Source organism: Oncorhynchus mykiss, chromosome 5 (genome assembly GCF_057628025.1).
Source record: "Oncorhynchus mykiss isolate SJ-2025 chromosome 5, ASM5762802v1, whole genome shotgun sequence".
Classification (NCBI taxonomy): Eukaryota; Metazoa; Chordata; class Actinopteri; order Salmoniformes; family Salmonidae; genus Oncorhynchus; species Oncorhynchus mykiss.
Window position 1 is genome coordinate 29249206 of NC_143026.1, and position 14232 is coordinate 29263437.

At 39.4% G+C, this 14232-nt stretch overlaps 1 protein-coding gene across 1 annotated transcript; it reads left to right on the forward strand.

Moving 5' to 3' along the window:
• Positions 1 to 816: 816 nt before the first annotated feature.
• LOC110523559 (G2/mitotic-specific cyclin-B1) lies at positions 817 to 4396 on the forward strand. Its single transcript, XM_021602358.3, has 9 exons — positions 817 to 985; positions 1246 to 1380; positions 1477 to 1593; positions 1771 to 1953; positions 2060 to 2218; positions 2982 to 3218; positions 3308 to 3448; positions 3821 to 3931; positions 4047 to 4396. Exons 1-9 carry the CDS (start codon positions 965 to 967, stop codon positions 4149 to 4151), a joined length of 1209 nt encoding a protein of 402 aa, XP_021458033.1. The 5' UTR covers positions 817 to 964; the 3' UTR covers positions 4152 to 4396.
• The last annotated feature ends 9836 nt before the right edge of the window (positions 4397 to 14232 follow it).

Genomic DNA, 14232 nt, shown 5'->3' on the forward strand with positions numbered 1-14232 from the left:
GTGTAGAACTACATCCAGATAGCAAGTAATACATTTCAAAGTAAACCTAGTTCCGACTAGCACATGAATATGGCATTAACCATACCGTCTTTGGTAATATGATACCACATTCACTTGCTAGTCGGAACTAGATAACGTGTTTGTTGTTGTAATGCCCCGTTAACAACAACTGGGAAATCTCTGACTTCCGACGTCAATTCATCCAAGACAACTGGGAACTCGGAAAAACGAGCTCTGACTGGGAACATTTATTTTTAAACGGTCATCCAACTCGGAATTCCAACTCGTGCCTCTTTCTAGCGCTCCAAAATTCCGACCTGAAGATCACTGACGTCTTGATTCAACCTAGTTTTTTCCAGAGGTCCAAGTTGTCTTTAAAGCGCCATTATACGTTATACATACACGTGCCACGTTCAATCAGTTAGAAAGTCGGACATTTCATAGGGTCCATGATTTCCACGTAAACGTACTATTAAAATACTCAAATAAGTCCAAAGTGTACACTTGTATTTGCACGTAAACGCACTATTAAGACCGTAAATACTCAAATAAGTCCAAAGTGTACACTTGTATTAGATAAAATACAGGTTAAGAAAATCAGCTACAAAGGTTTATAAGAATCTTTGGGACATGTCATCTATATAGTAACACAAACCTCAACTAAATTGTACATGAACTGTAAATACAATACAGTGCCTTTGTTTTTGAACTGGATAACTTGCTTCTTATTTATAAGGTGGCGGAAGTCTTTAAAAAAAACAACTAGCTAAATCCTGTCATGTGATTACTGGTCGTCCTAGGAACGCATTCTAATCACGTGCTTGTCATCCAATCAGATGGCAGCGCATTTTGGAACGCAACGAATGAAATTCGAGTAAACCAGGATTTAAACTACGGCAATTCACCCTTAGAAATTGTGTGCAGTAAGTGTATTCTGTTTCAACGAAGCATCGTATATTTAGAAATGGCTCACCGTATGACCAGAGTAAGTTGTATTTTTCAGAAATTGTTTTGCGCTACGATATATTTGGTTTATTATAGCTATTTGTGTTACGTTTGCAACTTGTTCTTTGCTTTTGTTTAGAATTCAAGCTTAAATGCAGAGTAGTGACTCGCATCATGCCTCAGCAAAATGTTTTGCTTCTGCCTTCTCTGACGTTATTGTTTACTCGTTCAGTATGCTGTATCGTGTTCTATTTTAATAAAATAGTATTCTATATGGTTCCCTTTTTTTTATTCCTGTAGAATCGTCTGGGTTCCTCAGAGAACCAAACTGCCCTGCCAGGCAAGGTAGTTCTGGGAACCAAGCCTACACTGAGAACACGAGCTGCGCTTGGCGAAATCGGAAATGTTGGTGTCCCCAGACAGACTCTGAAAAAGGTGACTTTTTATATTTTGGGACAACTTCACAATGCATAGGTTTCTCGCTACCCTGTTTCTAGTACTAAAATACGGTGCTTCATTTTTATTCTACAGGATGCCAAGGCAGAACCCACAAAGGTGGTTGAGAGGAAGGCCAGCACACGGTTGGCGACGGTCCCTGAAGTTCAACAACCCCCAAAAGTTATTTCCCCGGTTAAGCTGGAGGTTCAGGTGAGGTTTCTGGGGCAAAGGGCAAGAATTTGGCTGCTTGTGATTTCTTTGTAATAGCCTTCAATCTGCTCAACTTCATGCACTATCATGATTAGACATTGTGCACCACCATACCCCATATTGAATAATAACGCTAGTGTTTTATATATATATTTTTATATTTTTTTTGTCTGTCAGGTTGTCCCTGAGCCATTGTCTCCCACAGCAATGGAGACCTCTGGCTGTGCTCCCATTGAACTGTGCCAGGCCTTCTCTGATGTCCTACTTAATATTAAAGATGTGGATGCTGATGACTATGACAACCCTATGCTTTGCAGTGAATATGTGAAGGACATCTACAAATACCTTCAAAAACTTGAGGTTGGTGTATTATGTTTCTCAGCTGAAAGCCACGGTCCAGGAAATGTATTTTATTGTCCTGCATGTGCCTGTTGCTTACATATCCCTTTGTCGTCTCCCCTCAAAGGTTGAGCAGGCTGTTAAAACCAAATATCTGGAAGGACAGGAAATTACAGGCAACATGCGTGCCATTCTCATTGATTGGCTCGTCCAGGTCCAAATCAAGTTCCGCCTGCTGCAGGAGACCATGTATATGACTGTGGGGATCATTGACCGCTTCCTTCAGGTAATTTGCTTGACCCGCTGTCCTAGCCACCCTGATGATAAATTACTGCCAGTGAACTACAGTGTAGCAGGAATGTCACACAGCCCACCAGTGGGCTTGCTTGCTGACCATGTTTAAATGCGCACAATATTCTGGCTGGTAGCTCATATCCCACTTAAGGTCTTATTTGGGATAAGCTGTTTACATGCACCTTTGATAAGCTGCTCAAGTAGCCATGAATAAACAGGTTCCTTGTAAGTTCATAGGTTTAATGGTAACTGTAACATGGACACTGACTGTAGGTGTGACACCTCTCATATGTAGCATAATATTAACTCTTGCAGCACTATACATTTCTTGCACTAAAATGATACACCATGTGTTTATTTTGTCTCACACATTAGTGGAGAAATGTGACTCCTACATCCTGCATTCTCAATAGATGCCGAATCATCTTTGACACTTATGCAAGCAGACAGCATTTCAACTACACAAAATATCCACCCAAGACTTTTCTCTGCTTTTAATTTCCTTAATGGGTCAAACTGATAATTAGTCCTGTGCAATATCTTTCCATTGTTTTTTTGGCATTTTCTCCCCGGGCTGTAAACAACATTGACTAGATTACTAATGCGCTCTATTGACAAGGCATTATTCTGGTGAGCCCTACTCCATTTAGTTTTCTAGGGCAACACATTAAGCCAGAAGTGGCATGTATCTAACTATAGTTGACAAATGGCCTACCAACTTATGGAAATTATAAGCAAAAACATTTCTCCAACAGGATAACCCAGTGTCCAAAAAGCAACTTCAGTTGGTTGGTGTGACTGCCATGTTCATCGCCTCCAAATACGAGGAGATGTACCCTCCAGAGATCGCAGACTTTGCATTTGTGACTGACCGGGCCTACACCACTGCCCAGATCAGGGACATGGAAATGACGATACTGAGAGTGCTGAAGTTCAGCTTTGGCCGCCCTCTCCCCCTCCAGTTCCTCAGAAGGGCCTCAAAGATTGGCGAGGTATACCAACCCCTTCAACACTGACACTCAATATGTATTGCCTACAGTCACACCAGTTCTAGAATCAAAATGACTAAGTCTCTCTACAGGTGACTGCTGAGCACCACACCCTGGCAAAGTACTTGGTGGAGCTCACCATGGTGGACTATGAGATGGTGCACTTCCCTCCCTCCCAGGTGGCCAGTGCAGCCTTTGCCCTCACCCTGAAGGTCTTCAACTGCGGTGACTGGGTAAGATGTCCTTCAGTAACTGCTGTTGGTGTCTATTTTCTGAGTGGATTCCACCATATTTGCTTATCTGGTCTCTGATCAGTGATTGTGGGGAAAGAAGCCCTTTGTTTATTTAACTAGGCAAGTCTGTTAACACTTTTATTTACAATGATGTGCTAACCCAGGCACCGCTGGGTGAAGTGTGTGCCACCCTATGACTACCAATCACAGCTGGTTGTGACACAGCCTGGAAGCGAACCAGGGTCTGTAGTGACACCTCTACCACTGAGATGCAGAGGCTTGGACTGCTGTGCCACTCAGGAGCCCTTGGTGTATACCAGGTCACTGCATCACTTGATCTTGTCTCTTACTGCCTTTGTATCCTCTCCCCAGAGTTCCACACTGCAGCATTACATGAACTACACCGAAGACTGCCTAGTCCCGGTCATGCAGCACATAGCAAAAAATGTTGTGAAGGTGAACGAGGGACAAACTAAGCATATGGTGCGTAGAGGAACCGCCTTATTAGTGAATGCCGTTTACAGCTCTTTAAATGCACCTAATTGTAAGAGCTCATCTTCTACAAAATGACCTGTTGCCATTTGTTTTTCTTTTGCAGGCAGTTAAGAATAAGTACTCTAGTCAGAAGCATATGAAAATCGCAACCATTTCACAGCTGAAGTCTTCGCTGATCAAGGACCTTGCAAAGCAGCTCACCCGATGAGATGCCTGACAGCACTGCTGATTGTACTGTACAGAATGTATGTAACTTATGTGGTTTTAACAATTATGGGAGAAACATTGGTGTTGGGTAGTGTACAGCTTCTGTTCCCACACCTGGGTTTAGACCATTCCAGTAATTAAATGCTTTGACTTAATGTAGGTTTGTTCTACCCTCTGTGATGTGTCTGTCTGATCAAGACTGTATATTCAAGTAATGCCAATAAACATTTTAACATTTTAATTCTACTTTGCTATACAGACACTTTGTGGTTAACCTTTTTGGCAGACTGTAGGAGTGGCAATCTTTACCAAGGATCACCTTCAGTGCTCTCTCCCCAAACAATTGTATTAGCTGGTTTTAGGCATTAAACTTTCTAATGACTCTTTGTTGATTGCTGCTGGGTGCTATAGTCCTCCATCAGCACTGGCCTCTGCCTTAAGCTCTCTTTGGCTCCTTGACATTATCCTCACAAATAGTCTGGTGTTTTCTGTGAACCTTAATGATCAGGTTTATACTTTACAGCCTGTTTGACATGTGCTTTCCTGATCTGTCAGACGCTCGCTTAAACTTTAACGTGCAAGCCTTCATGAAATGGCCTCTGGTATCGAAGATGCTTGGACCTTTTCAATTTAAAAAAAATTACTTTGCCTCAAATTGCATTTGGTGACAGGCTCGGCATACTCAGGCTGGCTCTCGTTCAGGCAAATGAGGAATGTGTTCACTCAGGCTATCCAGAAGGCCAAAGTTAGTTTAAGGAGCAGTTCTCTCTGTGGGTCTAACCCTAAGACTTCTGGAAACCGGTTAAAGACCTGGCTAATAAAACCCTTACAGCTGCCCATGTCCCTTAATGTTGGTGGTTGTTACTGACAAGAAGCACATGGCTGAGCTCTTTAATGACCACTTAAGTCAGGATTCCTATTTGACGCAGTCTTGCCCATCCAACATTTCCTCATCTCCCACCCCTTCTAATGTGACTCTCCCCAATGCTCCCCCCGCTACAGTTTTCCTGCATGCAGTCACTGAGTCCGAGGTGCTAAAGGAGCTCATTAAACTTGACCTGTTAAAAAAAAAAAAAAAACTGGGTCAGATGGTTTAGACCCTTTAAAAGGTTGCTGCCCCATCGCCTCTTTATCCTGTCTCTTCTTGGGAGGTTCCAATTGCTTCGAAGGCAGCCACGGTTTGTCCTTTATTTAAAGGGGGAGATCAAGCTGATCCTGTTATAGGCCTATTTTTGCCCTGATTATCAGTGTTGGGAAAAACTTGTCAATCAACTAGCTTTTTTGATGTCTATAGTATTCTCTCAAATATGCAATTTGGTGTCTGCTCAGGTTATGGATGTGTCACTGCAACCTTAAAGGGCCTCAATGTCACCATTGCCCTTGATTCTAAGAAATGTGCTGCAATTGTTTTTTATTGACTTAGCCAAAGCCTTTGCTACGGTATTCCATTCTTGTGGGCCGGCTAAGGGGTATTGGTATCTCTGAGGGGTCTTTGGCCTGGTTTGCTGACTACCTCCAGAGTGCAGTGTGTGTAGTCAATCTGCTCTTACCCACTGCCTGTCACCAAGGGAGTACTCCAAGGCTCGATCCTAGGCCCCACACTCTTAATTTACATCTGAGCTCAGGCAGTAGGAAGCTCTCATCCATTTAATGCAGAAAGTCGTATACTCAGCTGGCCTCTCCCTGGATTTTGTTAAATGCTCTTCAATAAAGTGTTCTTTGTCCAAGCTTTCTCTAACCTTGTTCTGAACACCTTCAAAAACAGGTAATGTGGTTTGGTAAAAATGCCCCTCTCCCCACAGGTGTAATTACTACCTCAGGGTTTCCGAGCTTGAGGTAGTCCCCTCATGCAAGTACTTGGGAGTATGGCTAGAGGGTACACTGTCCTTCTCTCAGCACATACCAAAGCTGCAAGCTAAAGTTACATTTAGATTTGGTTTCTATTGTAATCGCTCCTCTTTCACCACAGCTGCCAAACTAACCCTGATTCAGAGGACTATCCTACCATGCTAGATCACGGAGACGTGATTTATAGATCGACAGGTAAGGGTGCTCTCGAGCTGCTAGATGTTCTTTACCATTCGGCCATCAGATTTGCCACCAATGCCCCTTATAAGGACACATCACTGCACTCTATACTCCTGTAAACTGGTCATCTCTGTATACCCATCGCAAGACCCACTGGTTGATGCTTATTTATAAAACAGTCTTAGGCCTCACTCCCCCCTATCTGAGATATCTACTGCAGCCCTCATCATCCACATACAACACCCGTTATGCCAGTCACATTCTATTAAAGGTCCGCAAAGCGCACACATCCCTGTGTCACTCGCCTTTTCAGTCTGCTGCAGCTAGTGACTGGAACGAGCTGCAACAAACACTCAAACTGGACAGTTTTAACTCTCATTCAGAGACTCCATGTACACACACGCTGACAGTTGTGGCTGCTTTGCGTGATGTATTGTTTTCTCTACCTTGCCCTTTTTGCTGTTGTCTGTGCCCAATATTGTTGGTACCATATTATGTGCTGCTACCATGTGTTGCTCTCTTGCTATGTTGTTTTAGGTCTCTTCATGTAGTGTTGTCTCGCTTGTTGTGATGTGTGTTTTGTCATCTCCGTCCCCGCAAGGAGGCCTTTTGGTAGGCCGTCATTGTAAATACGATTTTTTTCTTAACTGACTTGCGTAGTTAAATATGTTTTAAGTAGAAATATATCGTTCATTTTGAAGGAATTCATATTGCACAACTTGGTCTTGTAACTGCAAGTGTCCACGAGAGGGAGGTAGTGCTCTGGTTACAGTCATATCTTGGTTAGTGACTGTGTTTAGTGATCTGCTAGAGTAGTTCTGACATGCCCACAACCTGCAAGTGACATGCAGCTCATTTCCTTTTGATGCTTGCATGCAGGGCACATTTAAAATTTGCCACTGTAAAACTAGTCTAGTCCAAAGATTTTGTTGGCCGTCACTGTAAATAAGAATTTGTTCTTAACTGACTTGCCTAGTTAAAAGTGAAATTAAGTAGTTTAAGTGAGGAATGCAACTGCTTGTGCCACTTGATGGGCTTAGAGGGGAAATGGCAGTTCAGTTCATTAATGGTGTTCACATGCCTTTAAGATGCCACACCTGAAAGCTCTTTGCTGGCTACACGTGGCTGTGCTAGCCCAGCTGCTCTGAGCTGCTCCTTTTCAAGGCCTCATCACTGCAGTCTCAAGGAGCAGATATTCAGGTCAGATCCATTCCACTAGTCAAGCCCCATTCTGGCTTCTGATTCCAGTAGACATGTTTTGTAAATTAACATGGATCCATCCTTTTTGTCAATGAGAAGTTATTTTATTTTCTAACAGACCCATTTTCTTAGTGGATAGGCTTGGGAAACATGGGGTCAACAGCAGGTATCTGATTCCATAGTCATAACTGTTTTATAGATCTTAATTCCAAGTGGATGTAGCTTGAGATCTGTCTAGTTCAGATTTAACAGTAAGACATTTCCTACATATCCAGTTACCCTAACATCCATTCCAATGAGTTTAGCCTACCCTTTGAACTCAGATTCCAGTTTAGGAACAATGTCACCTGTTTATTTTCTGGCACTGCTTTTTTTTGCTAAGGGGTTCCATTGCAGACAAGGCTGTAGACTAAGAGCTACTTGACTATTCTTGGAATATGAGGATCCCATTAAAAGAACAGGCAGATGCACAGGACTCATTACCCGTCCTGGAGAAAGCAAGCGGCATCAATTACAATTGAGTATTTAAGGCCAATGGACACAGCAGAGGGGGAGGAGTTCACTTTAGCCCATCCACAGCTGCACGCCAGGGGACCTTGTGCAATGACCCACGAGGGGATTCGCAGAGCTTACGCTGTACAAGACCACCTGTCATCCCACAGAGGCCCTTCACTGTATCCATTATGGCCATCATAATTGCATCTGCTGACAGCTCTCAAACTGTTTGTTGGACAACCGCTTGTCACCAAATGAGCAATATTTCAGTAATGTTTTTGTTATTTGGAATTAAACCTGGTTTACTGTAGTTTGTTGTACAGATCACGTTGCCAGATCCTGACATTTTCTGTCAGTCTAACGTAGTAAATGTTAAGAACACCATTATTATACCAAGCAGCACTCACTGAAATATGTATTTATTGGAGAATTGAGAAAAACATTGCTTTAGGTAATTGCTTTTAGAACACATGCAAAGTAGAAAAACAAAACAAAACCTGCTGTCATGGGCGGAGGGGATGTGTTGAAGAACATCTATAGGGTCATCTGTTTAGCTCTACCTTATGCTACTCTTCATAGGGACAGATGATCATTAGTTTCAGTTACCCTAGAAAGCTGTGCTTTTAAACCCGGCCCATGCTGAGAACTCATGCTTGAAGGGTGAGGTCATGAATGGGCAGCAAGATCAGTTTACAAGACATATTCCTTCTGTGGAGCTTGAAAACATACGGTTGAAGCTGCCTGGACCCCTGGATTTTTGGCCTTTAGCTTTTTTGTGGAAATTTCATGGAAAGCAGTTGTAGGCTAGAGTGGGGTAAGTTGAGCCACATTTGTTTCTTTGTTTCTAAGAAACCATACAATGTATAAGTTTACCAAATTTAGGAAGAGGTCATAATATCATGGAGTCTGTGAAGGAAGAAACCAGATGGAAAAAGTGGTAAGCAAGTTAGGGAACAAAACAAACTAGCTTTACACCAAGTCAAATTAATTTGTGTTAGAGATTTTATGATGCTTGTATCTAAACCAAAGTAGATAGTTGTAATATTGTTCTATACATCAGTTGGGGTTTCTATAAGCTTTAATATGAGGTCCTAAACCTAGCATGAAAGTGCATCATTGTAACTATCTGGGATATGAATCAAAATGTTTGCCTTGGGGTAAGTTGAGCCAATAGCAAGTTGAGGAAATGTAAGTGTTTTCTTCCCAGGTGTAATGCAAGTCATTATCGCTGGGATATGAGGTATCAACAGGGCCTATCCTATGCAAAAAAAAGTGTTCAAAAAAGTGTTTGTTAGGTGTTAAGCCTGTGTTAAAATACACTTAAAATTAATAAAGGACAAAAATGTGATTGTGATTGTGTTGAATTGTGTTTGGGAAATAAAGATAGACATGGTTTTAAAAAGGTAGTGGTAATATTTCATTCAGTACAGAAATGTGTAGGCGGCGCCTTAACTTACCTGGCCCAGGGCTCAAGTTGTGCAGAGACCACTTTTTTTGGACAAGCTTTGTTTTCAAAACTGTAATGTTCACATGAATTCTGATTATTTCCAGGTAAATGCAACATCCTGAAATATATGTGGATATCTTTGTTAGAAAGAATACTATATTTCCCGAGACGAAGTGATGCTGAATGTAATTTAAAAAATTTTTTTTACCCCACTCTCCCATATGACATAGTGGAATCGTGGAGATGAGTGACCACATAACTGTAGTGATGAATGACCTCTCACTCATTAACCTGTGTATTATTGTTGAATATTGAAAAACAACATATCATATGTCAAAACTGGATTTATGATTTGTGAAGTTCACACTTGGAATGCCCCAGAATTACATCAAATTACACACTCATTACATCAAATTACACACCCATTACATCAAATTACACACTCATTACATCAAATTACACACTCATTACATCAAATTACACACTCATTACATCAAATTACACACTCATTACATCAAATTACACACTCATTACATCAAATTACACACCCATTACATCAAATTACACACTCATTACATCAAATTACACTCATTACATCAAATTACACTCATTACATCAAATTACACACTCATTACATCAAATTACACACTCATTACATCAAATTACACACTCATTACATCAAATTACACACTCATTACATCAAATTACACACCCATTACATCAAATTACACACCCATTACATCAAATTACACACTCATTACATCAAATTACACACCCATTACATCAAATTACACACTCATTACATCAAATTACACACCCATTACATCAAATTACACACTCATTACATCAAATTACACACTCATTACATCAAATTACACACCCATTACATCAAATTACACACCCATTACATCAAATTACACACTCATTACATCAAATTACACACCCATTACATCAAATTACACACTCATTACATCAAATTACACACTCATTACATCAAATTACACTCATTACATCAAATTACACTCATTACATCAAATTACACACTCATTACATCAAATTACACACTCATTACATCAAATTACACACTCATTAACCTGTGTATTATTGTTGAATATTGAATAACAACATATCATATGTCAAAACTGGATTTATGATTTGTGAAGTTCACACTTGGAATGCCCCAGAATTACATCAAATTACACACTCATTACATCAAATTACACACCCATTACATCAAATTACACACTCATTACATCAAATTACACACTCATTACATCAAATTACACACTCATTACATCAAATTACACACTCATTACATCAAATTACACACCCATTACATCAAATTACACACTCATTACATCAAATTACACTCATTACATCAAATTACACTCATTACATCAAATTACACACTCATTACATCAAATTACACACTCATTACATCAAATTACACACTCATTACATCAAATTACACACTCATTACATCAAATTACACACCCATTACATCAAATTACACACCCATTACATCAAATTACACACCCATTACATCAAATTACACACTCATTACATCAAATTACACACCCATTACATCAAATTACACACTCATTACATCAAATTACACACCCATTACATCAAATTACACACTCATTACATCAAATTACACACTCATTACATCAAATTACACACCCATTACATCAAATTACACACCCATTACATCAAATTACACACTCATTACATCAAATTACACACCCATTACATCAAATTACACACCCATTACATCAAATTACACACTCATTACATCAAATTACACACCCATTACATCAAATTACACACCCATTACATCAAATTACACACTCATTACATCAAATTACACACTCATTACATCAAATTACACACTCATTACATCAAATTACACACTCATTACATCAAATTACACACTCATTACATCAAATTACACTCATTACATCAAATTACACACTCATTACATCAAATTACACTCATTACATCAAATTACACTCATTACATCAAATTACACACTCATTACATCAAATTACACACTCATTACATCAAATTACACACTCATTACATCAAATTACACTCATTACATCAAATTACACACCCATTACATCAAATTACACACCCATTACATCAAATTACACACCCATTACATCAAATTACACACTCATTACATCAAATTACACACTCATTACATCAAATTACACACTCATTACATCAAATTACACACTCATTACATCAAATTACACACTCATTACATCAAATTACACACTCATTACATCAAATTACACACTCATTACATCAAATTACACACTCATTACATCAAATTACACACTCATTACATCAAATTACACTCATTACATCAAATTACACACTCATTACATCAAATTACACACTCATTACATCAAATTACACACTCATTACATCAAATTACACACTCATTACATCAAATTACACTCATTACATCAAATTACACACTCATTACATCAAATTACACACTCATTACATCAAATTACACACTCATTACATCAAATTACACACTCATTACATCAAATTACACTCATTACATCAAATTACACACTCATTACATCAAATTACACACTCATTACATCAAATTACACACTCATTACATCAAATTACACACTCATTACATCAAATTACACTCATTACATCAAATTACACACTCATTACATCAAATTACACACTCATTACATCAAATTACACACTCATTACATCAAATTACACACTCATTACATCAAATTACACACTCATTACATCAAATTACACACTCACTGATGACATCTTAAAGACACTTTTGGGATAATCTTTATTCAAACATATTCAATCAACACTAAGGCACAAAAACTCATGTCATATTCTATTTTTATTCAAGCCCTCCTCAATAAATGAATTCAAGAGTCAGGATTGAGGTCCAGAAAGAATGAAAAACTTGGCCTCAGAAACCCATTTAATATTTCTGAGATAAACTCAACCAAAGTTGAATTGTCCAAGACCAGAGTCGAAAGTTTGGAAGTGTTTCTCAGTCTAAACATTATCCGGGATAGCCAGTGCACCCTTGAAAATGAGTCAATACACATTCTCAATTCACAACCACTGTGTATGTGTGTCTCAGTTCAATAATGACAAAGTCAAACAAACACAACCCCACAGAGATGATGTTAGGGTTTCTGTGGGGTGCGAATAGGTACGCAGCTGGCAACCGGACTGAAGTCTCTAGGCCCAAAAGTGAAGCACGAATAAACCAAGGGGGCATTCATTTTCACAATTTATAGATAATAATAAAACAAAAAAATCTGTGTGCTCCCTGAACTTTACAGATCTTTGCTGCTCAATGGCACGTTAAGGAAAGAAACGCTCCTATTGTGGCCTGAACACTGGTCTGTTTCAACCAGGTGTGAAAAAGCATCACACCTTGGTTCATTCCAATTCACTGAGCAGAACTTTCCTCTGACCACATAACCTCTCTGTTAGAACTGAACGGCAACAGCTCTTTCACCCTCTTTGCCCAAACAAGTTCATACCCTCACATTTGTTGAATAGTACAACATTGATCCTTATACTGCACATTTTCTTACTAAACCAAACCCACTGTTTGTTTGTCTTTGCTCTAAGAACTGAGAACCTCCCAACTCATCTGACTTTGTAACACAACAGATACACTGGTAAATTATTTACATAGTTATTATCTTGTGGAAAATTGCTATGCTGTTATCATTGAATAAAGTTTATGATAATGCCATTCGCTTTATAATTGATCAGTCAAATCAGATCACTTTTTTCTCCATTTTTGCGATTGGTCTAAAGACCAATTAGTGGAAAAAAGATCCGAATTGGGCTGCCTGTGTAGACGCAACCTTATTATTGTGAGTCGAATCACACTGTTACTTAGTAGCTGTCAAATTTTTAGGGATTAATGCCAATGTACTTTGTTTATGTTTTGATTTGACAATATGTTAAATTATGAGACCAAGGGTGCCTGTAACTCTTGTTTTACTTGATGCTTTTAAAATCAACACATTTTCAAATGGTCCAGCTCCTCTTTCTACAGAAGTTCTTGGAACCACTGGCTTTTGCAATATGACTACATCAAGAAACCTTTAATGGAAAACAGTTTACAACAAGATTTCTTATCAGCCAGAACTATAGGTATTGTTTTTTGTGTGTACAATATTGATCACTTCATGACAATTCCAGCTGGGGGTTTTCTGCCATCTGGCCTTGAACCTGGAATGAACCCTCTTATCAAGCAGTAGGTTTAAATTTAGTGCAGAATCTGACGGGAAATGGAACATTTCCAAAACACATCTTTCTATACTATCAGTCTATCACCAACTTGTCCTGTGCTGTAATCTATGTTCAATATAGATCCACTCTTCATTCCCATAACCATATTTCCACCCCAATCCCTATACACGATTTATGAATACCTCATCTGTATATCTATATTCCAGATTGGCTTTGACACGTACACCACAATGTGAATGAGCTATTGGCTCTGACTTCGTAGGATTTCAATTCAACCACATAGTGAAACCATGGTGTAAAAGGCTCCAGATGTAGCCGGAAGTCTATGGGGAGTGATGTAAAGTGCTATATGATTGCTCTTTCATCATGTGGCTCATCAAACAGAAAGATTCTGTCATTTGACCTTGGTGAATCTCCTAGCCAAGCTAACACTTCTCCAGTCATGTTATAAATCTTTAGGGCATATAGGGAGGAGGGGGGAGGCTGCTGCTGATACATTTTAAATCTACCTCTGGGGTCACTTGACCATCTCCAATGTTGTTGTGAGTGTGTGTGTGGCAGTGGATTCGCTGAGAAGACCATTGCACCTGGACACTTTCTGTGAGTTTGCTCACCAACCAGAATCCAGTCTTTA